Below are 17,840 nucleotides of genomic sequence, written 5' to 3'. Positions count from 1 at the left end.
TTTAAACACTTAAATACAGAAAGTACACATTTTCTTAACTATGAAGTGCCTTCCAAAACTCAAACTACAAAAAAAAAGAGGCGATATAGCGATACTTACGTCGTAGGGATCGTTTTAATGTTATTACTTCTTGATTCCGTGCCCGGGATGATAATATTATTTGAAGCTCTTATAGAGAGCTTAAGAGTAAAGTTAGGGGTGTTATTTGGGCGAGCTCTCTGGAAAAATGGAGAAAGAGACGAGATGGGATGTAAATATCCCATTGTTTTAAAAGTCAAAAAGGTGCTACTTGGCACCCTATGATTGGCCCTTTTTCCAACGCTTATAACTTTTTATCCGGGTGTCATATGAATGAACTTTTAAGTGCGTTGGAAACTAAATTCCAAGACCTTAAATTTGGTATATAATATCCCAAAAATACCTCATATCATACACAAAATATACTTCTCAAAAAGCTCTATTACATGGCAAATCCTTAGTCGGTGTTTCCGCAACTTTAATCCGATTTTTTTCAAACTTCATATTTTCTATCCAAACATCATATTTAGCCATATTATGACTTTAAATACATTTAAATCATGATTAATAAGTCTCATATTCATTACGTCACCTTGGGACGCACAGGCTGTAACAATCATCCCCCTATAGAAACATTCGTCCTCGAATGTTAAACTCCCAAAAATCGATAGAAATTTTGGTAGAGTCTCCTATGTAATGGTACTACTACCAACTTGTCACACAGCAAACCCAACAATACAAATCCACACAGGGCCACAATCATCAATAACACCAATGGCCTCACACGACCAATAACAATATCTAACATAAGAATCAAGTAACATATACGTACCTAAAGGCTGTGATGTCTCAGTCTGATACTTCTCCGGAAGTGGAAACAAGTGAGGATACCTAGTCTTCATTTCTTCTTCAGCTTCCCAAGTCATCTCCTCCACATTATTGTTAATCCAAAGTACTTTAAGTGAAGCTACATCCTTAGTTCTTAATCTCCAAACTTGTCTATCTAGTATAGCAATGGGAGCTTCCCAATACGATAGTTGCTCTGTAACCTGAATAACGTCAACTGGAATGACTTTAGAGGGATCTCCAATACACCTACGGAGCATAGACACATGAAATACTGGATGTACAGACTCCAATTTGGAAGGCAAGTTTAACTCATATGCTACTTGGCCTACTCTGCGTATAATCTTATAAGGTCTAATGTACCGAGAGCTAAGCTTTCCTTTCTTACCGAATCTCATAACGCCTTTCATCGGTGACACCTTTAGGAATACTAGTCATCTACCTGAAACTCCAAGTCTCATCATTGATTATCTGTATAGGACTTCTGATGACTCTGTGCTGCTAATAGCCTTTCCCTTATAAGCTTAATCTTCTCAACAGCCTGTTGTAGCAACTCTGGTCCTACTAACTTAGTTTCCCCAATCTCGAACCATCATATAAGAGACCTACACTTTGGTCCATAAAGAGCTTCGTATGGAGCCATCTGAATGGTGGAATGATAACTATTATTATATGCAAACTCAATAGGTGGAAGATGATCATCCCAGCTACCCGTGAAGTCCATCACACAAACTGTTCGATTCAGATCCTTCGATGTTGAGAGTGTGGATGCCGGGATCACCTCGTCGACCATGAACATCTCTTTGGCGGCTGGTTGTTCCCCATAAACCGTTTTGCCTCCTCCGGGTGTTGGGAATTTCAGCATCTGGTGTCGTGTCGAGGGTATTGCCCTCATGTTGTGAATCCATGGTCTCCCGAACAGAGCGTTGTATATCATATCCTCTTCGACTACATAGCACTTGGATTCCTGTACGGTTTCAGCAACGTTCACTGGTAATGTTATCTCCCCTGTAGTGGTCTAGCATGCCATGTTGAACCCGTTCAGGATTCAGACCGCATGTACGATCTGATCTTGTAGGCCGAGTTGTTCCACTACCCTGGATCAGTTAACACACATTTAATTCAAGATTTATTTACGAGTACCAACATTACCAGTGCATCGTTGTGGGGCTGCACGATCCCATCAGCGTCTTCATCATTGAAAGACAAGGTTCCTTCCAGCACGTAATCCCAAGTCCGTTTTTCCCATGTGATGGATACTTTGGTGTGCTTCAGCATCGGGCCCTGGGGAATGTCGACTCCACCAATGATCATGTTAATGACGTGATGAGGCTCTTCCTGTCCGGTCTGCTTTTCAGAATCCCTGTTCTCGAAGTAGTTCTTGGCCCGATCACTCAGGAATTCTCGGAGATGCCCGTTGTTGAACAGTCGAGCCACCTCTTCCCTTAATTGTCGTCAGTCTTTTGTTATGTGGCCATGAATGTCGTGATATTTGCACATTAGGTTGGGATCCCTTTGGGCTGGATCGGACTGTAAAGGTCTAGGCCACTTGGTATCTTTGATGCATCCAATGGCAGATACGATATCGGTGGCATCGGCGTTAAAGTTGTACTCCGATAATCTTGGCGCTTCTTTAGGCCTGACGGGCCTGTCGAAGCTGTTTTTGCTAATGAGTCCCCGGTTGCTCTGACCTCAATCACTTCTCCTTTCGTTTCTCATAGAGTTCTGTCCGGACCCACTGCTTCTTTAGTCCTTATTATACGGCTCATACCGATCCCTGTTTGATCTCAGTTCACGATCAATGTCTCTCTTGACTCTGTCGATGGTTCTGACGGGATACACAGACCCGGAAGGGACCCCAAGCTCATCATCTTCGACCCTGATTTTCGATTGATACCGGTTATGGACATCGGCCCAAGTGACAGCCGGATATTCCACCAAGTTTTGTTTCAACTGATGTGAAGCCAACGAGCTCCGAATGTTGAGTCATTGGGTGAAAGCCTGAACGGCCCAATCATCAGCGAGCGGTGACAGGTCCATCCGTTCTATTTGAACTCGGGACACGAACTCTCTGAGCATTTCATTGTCCTTTTGTTTTACTTTAAAAAGGCTGGACTTCCTGGTCTCGACCTGGATAACCTCAGCGTGTGCTTTCACGAAAGAGTCTGCAAGCATAGCAAATGAGTCTATAGAATTATGAGGTAAGTAGTGATACCATATCATAGCTCCTTTTGACAAGGTCTCTCCGAATATTTTCAACAAGACAGACTCGATCTCATCATCCTCCAAGTCATTCCCTTTGATGGCACATGTGTAGGAGCTAACATGCTCGTTTGGGTCGGTCGTTCCGTTGTACTTAGGAATCTCGGGCATGTAAAACTTCTTAGGGATTGACTTTGGAGCCGCGCTCGGAGAAAAAGATTTTTGCACGAACTTCTTGGAATCGAGGCCTTTCAATATCGGCGGTGCGCCTGGGATTTGGTCGACCCTAGAATTATAGGTTTCTACCTTTTTGTCATTAGCTTCGATTTTCTTCTCCCTTGATTCTACACATTTTGTCAGTTCCTCGAGTATCTTTATGATCTAGGGGTTAGTCCCCGATTTGTTTCATTCGACCTCTCTGCGACCGGTTCGTCCCTGCGGGTGACTTCCCGGGACGGACCGGGTTCAATTCTTCTCGGTGCGCGATTTTGGTTTTGTAACTGAGTTATCGCCGCATGTTGAGCCTGTAACATTTCAAAGATCATCCGTAAATTGATCCCATCTCCTCCAATATTTTGTGTATTTTGAGTTGCCGATCGGGCTCCACCACAGACGTTATTCTCGGGATCGGTAGACAGATTTACGTTGATAGCCACATGTGAATTAGCGTCAATCGGGTCCGCGACCGGAATTCCGATTGGATTAACGGGCAGTACCTCGTCACTGGGCACTATGTTGTTATTTTCACCATGATGGCCGGACTCATTGTCAACATGCAGGGGCGCTGATTGAGAGTTTGATATTTTAAGCTTTAACCTGAAATTAGAGACACTTCAAAGAACAAGTGTAAAGAGAAGTGTGTGTTATGAAAAATTGTATCAAATAACCACTATTATCATTAGCCCCACGGTAGTCGCCAAACTATTTATCCTCAAAATCGGATAACAATTGAATTTGTAAGCGGTTTTAAGGATCTGCAAATTAGTTGATATAAAGTGATAAATTAAGTTGCAATTAAAATAAGCAATGATAAAGTAAATTCAAACCACACAAATTGGATAGTTTCAATCTCGGAAGGTTAGCCACCCTCGAGTGAGATGCACTTTGATCGGTATCACGATACAGAAAAATAAGAGCTTAAAGAGAAAAATAATAATATATTGCTTTGGAATGCGTGTTACAATGCGCTAAATGAATTATCAGACCCCCTTTATATAGAGAGGAATCCTACTTTAGGTACAATTCTATAAAAGATAAAAAAATCTCTTGATTTGCCGATTACCAGTTCCTCATTGATGCGTGCCGAGATTCCCGCCGTAATATCCAACCGGTCACGGATATCTCGGTCTTCTATTATGGTAACAATATTTCTTCGAGCTCGTTCGGGGCTAGGATCGATTCCGGGATCACGGCCTCGATATTCTCGAAGGCGCGCGTTCCAACCCCAGGTTCTAGCCCGGTGGAACTTAGGGCCAATCTTCCGTCCTTTATTGCCATATTCCGAACTTGACCTACCATGTCGTAGACGATCTTGATTTCGACCGTATACACACACTTACATTGACAATACATAAAGAAAGAAATAAAACAAATGTACAATAACAAACATGATTCTACAAGATACACTGCTCTATCAGATCATCTATTCTTTATGTATAATATATTTGGGCCTTCACTTGTAGGGGTCAAAATTGTGAGGCCCAAATGTGAATACTGCTACTAATTAAACAGTATATTGTCACTATGTCAGTATGAAATTTTACTGATGTTTTAATTTAATTAGTCTGTAGGCTTGTGATTATTAATCGGCGGCTTTCGGCGAGGTCCACTTCTTCCGCTGTAGTCTTTGCTCATAAGTTTTGCTACTTCATTTTCAGCATCACGAAACTCCTTTGATCCATCCACCTATCATAAATTCAGTATATCAAAACGCAAGTAATAAAAAAAAGGGATATAAGTTATAGGAGTATATCTATAAATAGGCAATATAAAACATTTTACATCAACGATCAGTATAGTTTAACATATGTTATAACATGTTATTTACTCTATCTTTCAGGTTTTCAAAGTGATTAGCTTAAGCTGATATTGTAAGAGTGCACAAAATTTAAACTCTTACTAAAAAGTTGACATCTAGTATTGTCTTAGGTCGGGACGTACGCTAACTAGACTGATTTTGTTAATTTCTATAATCACTTAAATTTCTTTCAAAATATAGTATCACTTAATTTCTAAGCAAAAACCATAGAATCTTTTGAGATGTGTGTCTGTTAATTTGTTCCTTTGGAAGTTTGTGAAAAAGAGAGAAGAAAACCTGAGCACTCATGTGATGTTGTAGTTGCACTTGAGGAGGAGCTTTCTTTGATTCACTTGTAGCATCTCCTATATACATATATATATCGAAACATAACCATAACATTAAATAAATAATTAAACGAGGAAAATCCAAAAAATACAAATATTTCCTTGCCCAACATCAATATTACCTAACTAAAATCGATAATGTTAAATTTCTTACACAATCAAGATTATTTAAAGGTAATTATAGATAACTATTCATAACAAGTGGAACTAGTAATATGAAAAACAAGGTAATTAATAACTTTCTATAGCATGATTTAATTAATGTGTAAAGTTTTGTAACAGTGTTAGTAGATATAAGTTACTAAATCCTAATTAAAGGCTAGAAAATGACTTGCTATATACTTGTTGTGTACCTAAAACAATTGAAGCTCTTCTGTCAGACATATGCTTTTCCTTCACTACCTTACTTGAAAATTGATCCATTAGCATTTTTCTTCCCCCAGCAGCTGAAGTAATGATAATATAGTCTGGAGAATCCTGTTCAGATTTGTCAATAGAGATGCTCATGAGCTAGCGTACAAAAAATACTCCAACTATTAATTGTAGTAAAAATCAAGAATCCAGAATTGACGGTATTTGGCACAATGAGAATCATTTTCCATGGAAAATATTTTCTATTATCCGGTTGACGAGTGGAAAATATTTTGTGAAAAATTTGTATATATTAAACATTAAACATTAATAATAATAATATTGAAGAGAGTTTTGATGAAATTTTTAAGTAAGAAAAATTAACAATAATCTGCGCAAATGTTAGTTGAATTCATTTTAATGCTTCATTTCAATGGAAAATGTGTTCCTAGCTCGCAGATAACTAATCAAACACTGAAAAATGATATATTCTTACATAAAAAATATACTTCCGTTGTCAAATCAAATGGGAAAGCTTCAAAAATCAAACTTACGTCTTTTAGAAGAACTGCTTCTGTCTCTGTAGGGTACAAAATGGTGACAAAATTGCTTCTTTCTCCTACTTCAGAAAGGGGGGAAAATGGCCAGTTAGTATTAAATACTGTAAAAATGTCAAAATATATACATATATAGTGTACTTACGTAACTGAGCATGTCCTGAAGAGGACTGTCGTAGAACTAAAAAAGCAATGATCATAACATGGAGTATTACCAGCACAACGAAACTAAAAACTGAAGCCATTCCTGAGGAGAAAATTCTTCTTTTGTTAAAAGCATGAAACATTTGTATTTCCTCATGAAAAAAGAGAGGCAGTAATATATATAGGAGAATCGGTTTTTATAGAGTTCAAAAATCAAACTTGAGTCAAAGCTGAGGTCCCGACACCTGTCTTATTCTAATATGAACCGTAATATCTTACAGTACTTCGGAAATCTCAATTCATAAATTGTTTTAAATGAAAAAAATTGTAGGAATCTTATTTTTCTCCTCTCAAAAGACATTTTTCAATTTTGCAGTACTGACTTCTTGCAGTATACCTTCACAAATTAAGGTTGCTTGAATTAAATGCATGTTCATCCCAAGGATTAATCGTACCAAAAAAAAGTGGAAAAAATTGAACATATTTGACTGTCGTGCGGTAATCTCAATTAGACATATTTGTCTCTGACATGAATGCCAAAGGCAGATTTCACGTTCGATCTGTCTTGGTTTTAATCGTTATTTACCTTTGACATAAAGGAGTTATAAAAAGGATGCTAACTTGATTCAATCATCTAAATGGTATATAATCGACTATGAATTGATTGAAACAAAGTTTAAAGTGAAATCAACATAGTCTTGTGTTGTGTACAAGTACTAGCATTAGCTAGTTTGAGGATTTGATTGATCTGTCAATTAATCAACTATGTCATAATCCCGAATTATGAGAGGTCATTTGTATGAATACTCTACATTAATTCCCTTCTATATGCAGGTTAATATGTACAACTAAAGTATTTAATTAGAGGATTCATTATAATTAGAATCTTTCTTTTTGCTGACAACTATAGAATCCTCTCTCATCGTAGAGGTTTTAACTATACTATCGAAAACCAGGAGTCCTATATATTTTTCAATTTTCATGTACATACACTAATTGCGAAAGACACATTAATCGAGTGCAATGGCAGTAGATATTTGAGAACTATAGCAAACGTGGTGGGATTTTCTAGGCACAGATATGCAGTTGTATATTACTGCGTGCTAAACTTTGAACAAGTCAAAACTTTTTTACTTTTAATCAAAATTTGTCAGTAATTTATAAAAGATGATGAGCTGTTACGCGTCCATATTCAAACAAAGCAAAACGAATTAAACACTCCAGCTGCAATGCTGCATTCAGATCAGTATATAATTAACGGAGTTGGAGTTATCAGCAAATGTACTCAGACCTGAGTCAAAGATTCGATTACCAGCTTTAGTAAAGTTAAAAGAGTGTGTGGAACTATAAACTACTGTAATAGGCATGCTTTGGATGGGTACGTAGTTTTTTCATTTTTGTCCAAAATAGATGTAAAGCATACTCCTCTATCCCACTTATATGATGCACTTTTCATATCTTTTAGGAGTAATATTTTTAAAAAATTTAATTTTAAACTTTTCGTTGCATTCTTAATGAGATGATTTATAATCATACAAAAATTTATGACTTATTTAGACTATAAGCTTAAAAAAAATTCTTTCGTTCTAACTCTGTATCGAGTAGTGTATCACATAAAATGAGATGGAGCGAGTAGAAAGAAAAAGAAAGGGGGCATATTTTTTTACTCCCTCTGTTTTAAATTATCTGTTGTGTTTCTCTTTTACACGTCCCTTAAGAAATATTAATTAGGAAAGGGATTAGACTATTTTACTCTTATTTATGTTTTAAGAAAAAAATCTCTCTTCATTGAATATTTATTTTATTAATATGTTATCTCCATCTTCAAGAACATTTATTACTAAGGGTAAAAAAAAAGAAAAAAATAATTAATTTTATCTTGAATTTGTAAAATAACAAATAATTTAAAATAATTATTTTTAGCAGTAACCCGTGGTCTTTGCATGGAATTACAAAAAGAAGAAACTGAAAGGAGCTTTATGATACGAGGGGTATGCCCTCCAACTTATAGATACTTGTGGTTTTTCCTTGAAAACTGTGTTGTTCCTGCTCCAACTCGGTTTCTTGGTCTTCTTCCCCCCTGGTTTCACTTAACCTCACTTTTACTGCATATTGGCAAAATGCAGGGTCTTAACGGAAACCAAGACGTTTTGTTTCGACGAAATGCATCGGAAAAACACTTCATAGGCATATTACAACATCAAGAAATGACAAAATACATAAGAAGGAATTGTATTTGCTCGTGATACGAAATTAGGCCGATTAGGAGATAGTTAAATCCCAAAGAAAAGGGATTAGACACGTGTAGGATGAGTAAGGGGCTACGAGTACCAATGCCCTTGTCTCCCTTTTTCACCTTAACCATGTGTCAATTTTCCACCATGACGAGCAGAATAGATTCCAACAAACATAAATATCTTTAACAGATAGTGGTAACATAAGATTGTACCTAACCTATTTTAAGCGTTGGGCAACTACAATGTTGATATGATTACAAATTTATAATGTTCAATAACGATGTACTTTGAGGTGTCAAGGTGTTATACTTTGACCTTCCTCTAAAGAGATACGTAATCAATACAAAAAAAAATGAAAAATACAACCATATGATGCGTGCACGGTGCAACTTATTTTCTTCCAAGTGGATATCAATGTTCATGTCGGATCAATTTCTTCAGAACTTGATATGAACTAAAATGGTGTTTAGTCGTTAGGCTTTGCGTTTGGACGGTTTTAAGGATTCTTTTTTTTTTTTTTTTGAAGAAGATTCCTGTAAAAGTTGTCTAAAAGAAGAAGAAAATCCATGCACCAGAATCCTTTATGATATTGGTCAAACAGAGTAGTAAATTTACCATGTGCTTGGAACGTATCCTAAAGCCAAAGTGGTATAGCTTCAAGTCCTTAGATCTAGACTTACTTTTCAAGTGCATATGGTTGAAAACTACCAAGCAAATTGCTAGGATATATTAAGGAAGGAAAACATATCATCTACCAGAAATAAGGATATTATTCAGGAACAAACAAACCCGCCCATCAAAAGCCTGATTTCCATTGGGTTGCTTATTAGTGAAGTCTTTCTTCTTAAAATTTCCAAATTCATTGAACAACCCATTTTTGTGATCTGGAAATCTCCTCCCTCAACTTTAGTATGAGATCACTACTGATGCTAATACTAACTCTGCTTCTGTTGGTGGTATACTGAGGGACTCCCTACCCCCCCCCCAAGACAAAATTACGCATTTCTTAGAGTTTATCATTTTTCACTCTTAGTTCATACTTGGCCTAATTACCCAAGTACTACAAATGCAACCTTGAAAGGAAAAACAAGGGAAGGAGAGGAAGCGGGCTGTACAGATACGAAGCTATTTGAAAGAGATGCTCCAAGCCAGTATATCAAGTGATCAACAACATGGTTTGTGCAAGAATGTTCAATTGAGCAGGAAATAGGAAGCATATAACATATGACTAAAAGAAGTGAAGCAAATTCATCAATGTGGGGGTGAAAATAACCATCTAATTCGACAGATGAGGACAGAAAACATTATTTCTGATATTTATAGTAGATTATGTAATTAAATGAGTCCTGCCTGAGAAAATGTAAAATTTTGCAACCTAATATTCAACCATGCTAATTTGAATAAGTTCTTTTACTTTTTACCTTTTTTTAATATAGATTTTATCACTTAAAGTCGTTTAAGATAGTTTCTGAATCTCCAAATTCAATTTTAAAAGGGTAGAGTTTATCCATCGTCCAATCTCAATAAGTATTGACCCAGGAAAAAGTGAAACGTGACAGCTTAATTGGGGATTGATAAGGATAATATACGCACAAACCGATGTCTGAGAGGGTCCAAAAATATTTCATATATATCTAACAGTAAGCATCTGAGCAATGCAAGTTGAAGCTAAGGATGGATATGAGGAAACACAAAGCATCAACCACGGAAAGAACAGAGCAAGAAAGACAACCATAAGTGAGTTAACCATACTGAGTAGTCTGATGCAGATAACAACACAAAAAAGGTCACAACTTCAAAATACTATAAAAAATGTAACATAATTAAAACAGTAGCAACCGTTATAAGCACCATTCTAAACAAAAGAAAGTGCTTGAACAATTATTAACCACGTAATGTCTACCTTCTCTGCAATAGTTAGTCCTTTAAGAAAGTGCCCCTTTTTCCTTAACTACCGTACAGCTTGATCGCCATAAATGTGTAACAAACGGACTTACTATTGATAGTGTGAGATAATAAAGAGCACAGATGTAAGATGAAGAGACACTTTTTTGTTACTTCAGTTAAGAAAAGCAACATGTATGTGCTAATTAATTACAAAGAGAAAAACAATGTACATAAGCTGGAACAAAACTTTATCTTACATCTGTACTTCCGAATTGTGCATCTGCATGGTCATCTCAAGAAGATGCCCAATGCTCAGGCCATCATGATCCCTCGTCCAAGCAAGGAAACATTTTAACCTCTTCCTCCTCCTTGAATACCACTGTGGCCATTAATGTTCACGCGGAAACCTCATCCAATTACTCACTTCAGTTAACTAGCGGAATTTGCATACGAGTTCGAAACTTTTAACCAGATAGATTAAGGTGGGTAAATCTAAGCTTGAGAATCTAACTTAAGGTAATTTCAATGGTGAACAGCAGGCAGAAGGGAATTGAAGGAAACAAGATTGCTAAATCATCCAGATAGCTCAAGTCCCCCTAAGAAGTAATTTGGATATTTAAGTTAAACACTACTTTAGTATATTGAAGCATCAAACCTTGGCTCATAGAAGCAGACTTGGCTGTTATATGATTGAAGAGCACACCCAGCAATCCAAGACCACACCTTCTTATCGACATCATAAAGAAGGCCTTTGCCTTGGTTCCAGGATGTGAAGCATATTAGGTTATCCTGTCCAAAGCATTCAAACCTTTCTGCAGATAGTCTTAAAAGTGCACGAAAGTACCTGGGGGGCATCCTGCTTATCTCAACCCAGACGACTTTTGAGTGATCTAGTTCCCATATCCTCATACTTTGAAGAGTACTATAAAGGCCTATCCTTCCAACCAGAAATAGACGTTTGTGAGTGCCAGCAACTAGGTACCCATCCAACAATGAGCGTGGAAACTTAGCAGGGATGTGTTCCCACTGTCCTGTATCCAGCCGATACATCATCAAACCAAGTGGGGAGAGAGTTTCCAAATAGAGCCTTGAATCACAAAATGCCATCTTGGAGGAGCAAAGATTTACAGCAGGCATTGTCTGGTGAAGCGACCATTTGTCGATCTTTGAATTATACACCTCCGTTGGCAAAGACTTGTCGCCATAAATATCACTAGTGGCAATAACTTTAAATGACCTATCCTTTCTATCAACAACCATAATCAACTGCCTCTGTTGATTATAATGCATGCTAGGCAATGTCCTCCAAGTCTGTGTAAGGGGATTACAAACTAAAGTTTTGAACGTCAACCCATCTAATCCTGAGAAACAAACGAGACCGCCCGAAGAACCAACTAGCCAAAATGCCCACTGTGGTAAGAAGGTGAACGGTATTCTAAACCACTGTTTCAGTGGCAAGCTGAATACCGAACACTGAGGGGTCTGTGAGTTCTTCCAAAATGTGAGAAGGCAAGGTCCATGGGAGGGCACTTGCGAGTGAAACTTCAAAAAGCTATGATCTTGCAAAATCGAATTCCACCTTTTACAAACAGATCGGAGTCGAAATATCATGAATGGTGGAACTCTAGCTAAGATTTCATTCAGCAAATCCTCCGGAAGCATCGCCCAGATACTATCTTCCATCTGAACATCCGGTTGAACAGCTTTAGCAAATGTGGTAACAGTCTCTTCATCCAATCCCCTTGGTTTCGTCTTAACCACTTTCTGCCTTGAAGGACTTGTGTTTCTTGAACCTATACGCCCTAATGGGCTTGTATTCCTGGAACCACTACTTCCAAAGCTGCTAACTTGCCTGTGAATACTGTCCTCTTCAGGCAAAGATCCAATTTTTACCACTGTTGAATTCAATAACCCAGACCCAGATTCCGAAGATTCCGCTATGTCAACCATTGCATCAAATCCGAGATATCCCACCTAGCTGAAGCCTATGAATGTAGTCCAATTAAACCCCAGATGACCCAATTTTAATTGAGCTGCATTCACCTGACCACACTGGATGTTCCCACTTTCCAAACCCAAATTGACTTCAATCAAGGCAAAATTCGAAAATTCTCAACCCTAAACTTAAATTCTTGTCCAGTTTGGCGTGCATTTATATTGTAAGATTCCCCATAGAAGTGCGCAATTCTGGTTGATGGATACACTTCCAACAGGGTACATCGAGCTACGGATCGAATCTTTTTATCAATTGGGTTTCACCAGATCCGATTCGGACAATCCAGGATGCAGAAAACAAAACAAAAGATCGACTCTTGCTGAGAGAGTATGGATTTGAGGATAAAAATGATAAGAGTTGGAAAATAGTGTTACCTCAATGGCGATTCAAGCCGTGAAAAGCAAACCCTGAGTTGCTAGTCTTCTCTCCCTCCTTGTCTGCTTCGCAATTGCGTTTGGGGGATTTTGTGATTTTGTCTCTAGCAGTGAACTCTTGAGTAGGTACTATAAATTTTCAGATATAGAAATACTGAACTGTAAATTTTATGGGGGAAAAACATATACTCGCAAAAGTATATTCTTTATTTAGTTCTGTCTCAAGGGATTGTATAATACTAGGGCTCCTTTTGTCCATAGAAAAATTTTCTTTTTTTTCAAAAAAAAAATTCATAAAGGTATTTGTCCATCAAATCATCAAATTTTACAAGTTTTTAGAAATTTTTCAAAAATCAAACATAATTTTTCAAGTGAAATGCATGTCCAAACATAATTTCTAATTCTAAATACCGTTTTCCAATTTAACTCCAAATACTATTGTTTTTCAAAAATTACAATTTTTATGTCCAAACACATACTAAGATGGCATATTCAGCAAAAAAAATGTAAAATGGATGGGCAGTAACTTTCAGGAAAATCATTAGTACATTTTAGTTTTTTAAAATACTTCTTCAACAGTAATTATTTCCAAAGAAACTCCCCGAAGCAAATAATTTCTTTCTTACATGGTTACAAATGTTAAAGAAAGAGAGATTTTAGAGTGGCTTTCGAATCGGATATTTTCACCAACCAAATAAATACATAATATATATCTTTACAATTATAAACTAGTTGTTAAAGCATTACCTCACATCCACTATACTAGAATCCTAAATTCAATATTGAGATATATTTTTTACGGTAAATCTTAAGTTTAAACCAAAACTACTCATGTCCTAAAGGAGGACCTCGTGCATATTTTCACATAAATTTTTGAAATAAAATTTCTATAAGTTTTTAATTCACAAAGGGTTTCACTTTGTTATGTGGCTAAACGTTTGGATGCTCAAGTCAAGGGATAGAACGGCTTCGCCTTTTATATATATATATATATATATATATTTATATATGCATTTTATCTTTATTTCGATAAAACAATATACGTGTGTTTTCAAGTGAAATTCTCCATCGGGGAAGCATGTTATTGGGAAAAGTCATAATCCCAAAAGAAATTTTAACATATCAACGAACCCATTTTAATATATGTGATAAATTCAAATATGTTTTTTATTTAGGGTGGTAATAAAGGTGAAACCAAATTCAAGTGAAAAAAAATCCCTTTGAAAAACCGAAATCTTAACATTTTTCTCCCCCTAGACCATTTTCTCAAACACTTAACCTTTAACTAATAAAAAAAGCAATACGAGACAAAACAATTTCAGGTTTCACATGCAAAGAATCCAAATGGTTAGCTTTTTGCCTTCTTCTAACAAAGCAAACTTGTGATCGGGTGCCTGAAGTAAAATAAAATACAATTTAATAGCAATTCCAATATTTTTAATTAATTTAATTGCTGCAATGATTGAACAATTTTGAATTATCAACGAAAAAGACTCTGTTTAAAGAATGGCAAAATTAGGAGAGACCGTTATGTTTGTCGTTAGTAAAAGAGCTGGATTTAATTTGTTGCGTGCCTTCCAATTCAAAATTAAGGGACCAATTGTCCTATTATTGGTGGATGACACACCACAGAAACGCTAGCTGGGCATTCACTGGTCAACTATCAAAATTGGGTACATTATTAGTAGTATTTCATATTTTGAGCGGCATTTATTTGAGGTTTAGTTTTTGAGTTTTCGAAAAAAAAAATATTTCCTTCACTTGTTCTTTTAGGAAAAAGTTACTAGTTTTTTATTGTTATTATTTTCTGGGTTTTGTAATATTCAAGGAATTGATTTAGGAAATCTTCCGAAAATTTAACTTCTACAACAAAAAAAGAAGAAGAAAAAGAAGCTAAAACAAACATTTTTTCTTAAAGAACTCAAAATTATGCTTGCAAACTCAAGTTTTGAAAAACTTCAAACAAACGCTTATATGTTTTTGTCCATGTTAAACCTTATTTTGTTTGAATATGTTACGTCTTCACATATGTAGTAAAAATACGGTTTATCCGAAAAACGGATAAAGTTGAATTTATACGTAGTTCTAAGGATACGTGATATAAATTGATACAAATTGGGAAAGAATAAGTAAATGAATATCGAAATTAGTTATAAAAGAAATGAATGCAAACCGAACGAACTAGTTAGCCTAAGCCTTCAAGTTTTATCACATTCAAATTGAGTGAAGAATGATTGGTAGAAGAAACAATATGACTAAATATCAAAAGCCAAAAAGGATAGTATTTGCTCTCTTTTCTCTATATCTCAAAAATGAATCTCCTCCTTCTACAAATGATAACAACTCTTAATATAGTGGAGAAATCCCATTTTGGATATAATTAAAAATATATAATGGGCATCCCATGATAGATTAATTAATTAGTTTTTTCTTGATTCACGCCGTGATTTCTGCCGAGATTATCCCCCTAATTGCGGCTGTAACGACTTTTTTGTTTCTTGGCTCGATCTTGATCTTGGCCGATCTCGATCATGATTGGTTTCTGGGGCTTGAGCTCGATCTTGGCCGATCTCTATTTGTTCGACCTCGATGTCTCGAGCTCGATCTTGGCTGATCTCTATTTGTTTGACCTCAATGTCTCGAGCTTGATCTTGACCGATCTCGATCTAGATTGGTTTCTGGGGCTAGAGCTCGACAACCAAACTTCGCATCATGGCTCGATATTACAATGACGAACCTTGGTCCATCATGTTCCAATCTCGAAGGACAAACCCGATTTTGACCGTATACAGATAGTCCCCTCGTTTCTCGGAAAGAAGATAGCGAGAAACGATATGAATTTTCGAACTCCAACTAGATGGGCAATGACATTAGTGAAGAGCCCGATCGTGACGTATGCGACAAACATTTCGTCGGTCCAGTTATCAAGGCATTAAATGCGCGGCAGTCGATGGTCGGCCGCTACTAGTTTTGAACCGTTGTTGTGAAACCAATAAATAGCCCCTTTCTTCATCATTTCAAACTTTTACTTTCAAATCTTTTTCATTCCAATCTTCATAGTTCTTTGCCTTCTCAAAGCTCCATATTTCCAGGTTTTCAAATTTCTTTGCTTGTTCTTCCTAAAACACCAAATACTTCAATCTTCATTCTTCTTTGTTCACAAAAACTAAATGGCCAAAACATCTAAAAATATTCCGCAGAAAGAGGCTGCTTCCTCATCTCGACCGGCCGGCGAGAAACCAGTGGTGGAGCAACGCCTCGAAGAACTTATTACCGGGGTGTGTGTTATTAATTCCGACTTTAAGGTCGAGAAACCCTCATCGGTTGTTGGTCGATGCGAGCCGGTATCGAGATATATATGCTCGAAATCCAAAAGCCTTCTTGATCTGGTGAAGAAAGATTGCAATTGGGTAAAGAGGTTGTGATACCGGCACCGGAGGAAGCAATCACTACCCACGTGAAAGGGTACCTGAGTGTTTATACTTATCCTTTCACGTTGGGTCCCCTCGATCCAGTCATCATCGATTTTTGTAAGAAATACCAGGTGACCCTCAGCCAAATTCACCCTTCTTTCTGGAGGATCATGATATTGCTCCGTTTCTTCGTGAGCAAAATCGAAGGGCTTCCCTTTACCCTCGACCACCTCGTAAGATTATATAGCCCTCGACTCTACCGAGGTGGGCTGATAAAGCTTCAATGCCAGGCCACCAAGGCGCTCGCCTAGAGTATAGATGAATACAAAGATCGAGGTTGGATGGGCCAGTTCGTTTGGGTGAAGACCTCAGACCTAATCTCGGCTGAGAGCATGCCATTTTTTGAGAAATGGAATATGAAACGTAAGTACGATCCTGTCTTTAATTTCCGTTTGTTGTTTTTACTTCTTCATCATTTCTTATTAGTGTTTTTCTCGATGCAACAGTTGCTTAGATGCCGGGTGCAGTTTCTCACCTCGAGAACTGGGCCAGGATCTTGGTTTCAACGTCAACATACGCCGAGCGAGCGTGGCGCGATTTGTCAAAGGGCAGGTGGGAGGCTCGTACTCATGGTAAGCTTTCTTCTTGGCTTACCGATTTGCCTATCATTCAAGCATTTTTTCAAGCATGATTTTACTTACTTTCTCATTTTGTAGGTCTCGAAAAGGATGCGGCTATGAGACCCCCGCCCGATGATGAAGAAGCTTTACCGCCTATCCCGAAACTGGCAAAGGTGATTAAGAGAAAAAGGGCCTCGAACTCCGAGGGTCAAAAACCCAAGAAGAGAATGGCCCGTAAACCCAAGGGGAACACAATCCCACTGACTATGGAGTTAGTCCAAAGACTAAGGGATGAAGAAGAAGAAGAAGGTGATTCTGGGCTGGTTGCCCTGCACGAGCTAGCACCGATATTCAGAAAACTTCGGAACCGCTGGGATTTGATACGGCTCCGTCTAGGCTCGATGAGGTCGAGGAGGAGACTCCGGCCCAAGTTCCCGAGCCGAGGAGAACCGAAGATGCTTTACCTCGGGGCGAAAAGACCGTTGAAGAGGCGGTGGATGTCGATGCCAAAATCGGGCTTGAGGCTCGTCAAGACGGAGGTGGCGCCCCAAAAAACCTACTTGGGGCAATAGATATCGGGGATTCCCCCTCGTTTCCTTCATTTTCCCAGTCGATGATACGCGACGCTCAGGCCGTGGAGACTTTTCACGGGGAGGGAGCCCATAGAGAGGAAGATCCTTTTCGTAGTTATTTTGTTGGGGTAGAAGATGTCACCGGTCTGAGTGACTTGGGGGCTCCGAAGAAGAGCTCGGGCGAGGTGGGGGCGTCTTGTCTTTTCAACGAAACTCAACAGGCCCTGAATCGGGTAAGTTCATATTTTCTTTGTCAATT

At 37.7% G+C, this 17,840-nt stretch overlaps 2 protein-coding genes across 4 annotated transcripts; both read right to left on the bottom strand.

Moving 5' to 3' along the window:
• Positions 1 to 4,239: 4,239 nt before the first annotated feature.
• LOC104120018 (uncharacterized) lies at positions 4,240 to 6,631 on the bottom strand. 3 transcript variants are annotated; one of them, XM_070193491.1, is made up of 5 exons: positions 6,480 to 6,631; positions 6,336 to 6,390; positions 5,784 to 5,907; positions 5,381 to 5,448; positions 4,240 to 4,971 (listed from the first exon to the last, which is right to left on the bottom strand). In XM_070193491.1, the coding sequence occupies exons 1-5, from the start codon at positions 6,623 to 6,625 to the stop codon at positions 4,846 to 4,848; spliced, it is 519 nt and encodes a 172-aa protein (XP_070049592.1). In that variant the 5' UTR covers positions 6,626 to 6,631; the 3' UTR covers positions 4,240 to 4,845. The 3 variants fall into 3 exon arrangements, with proteins under 3 accessions (XP_070049592.1, XP_009629959.2, XP_033508415.2); XM_009631664.4 differs by having other exon boundaries at positions 6,336 to 6,403; positions 6,484 to 6,631; XM_033652524.2 differs by having other exon boundaries at positions 6,336 to 6,400; positions 6,484 to 6,631.
• Positions 6,632 to 10,750: 4,119 nt separating this feature from the next.
• LOC104120019 (F-box/kelch-repeat protein At5g15710) lies at positions 10,751 to 13,128 on the bottom strand. The gene has a single exon (XM_009631666.4). The coding sequence runs from the start codon at positions 12,554 to 12,556 to the stop codon at positions 11,240 to 11,242; it is 1,317 nt and encodes a 438-aa protein (XP_009629961.1). The 5' UTR covers positions 12,557 to 13,128; the 3' UTR covers positions 10,751 to 11,239.
• Between the last annotated feature and the right edge of the window lie 4,712 nt (positions 13,129 to 17,840).

Source organism: Nicotiana tomentosiformis, chromosome 2 (genome assembly GCF_000390325.3).
Source record: "Nicotiana tomentosiformis chromosome 2, ASM39032v3, whole genome shotgun sequence".
NCBI classification, from domain to species: Eukaryota; Viridiplantae; Streptophyta; class Magnoliopsida; order Solanales; family Solanaceae; genus Nicotiana; species Nicotiana tomentosiformis.
Note: the sequence above shows the minus strand (reverse complement) of the source record. Positions and strands in the feature narration are given on the sequence as shown.

Bases quoted from the DNA above. Each gene is read 5' to 3' on its own strand.
- LOC104120019 (XM_009631666.4), bottom strand. From the start codon at position 12,556: ATGGTTGACATAGCGGAATCTTCGGAATCTGGGTCTGGGTTATTGAAT.
- LOC104120018 (XM_009631664.4), bottom strand. From the start codon at position 6,625: ATGTTTCATGCTTTTAACAAAAGAAGAATTTTCTCCTCAGGAATGGCT. The intron at 6,404-6,483 runs GTAAGTACACTA...CCCTTTCTGAAG, and splicing joins TTCAGGACATGCTCAGTTAC to TAGGAGAAAGAAGCAATTTT. The intron at 5,449-5,783 runs GTACACAACAAG...ATATGTATATAG, and splicing joins AAGAGCTTCAATTGTTTTAG to GAGATGCTACAAGTGAATCA.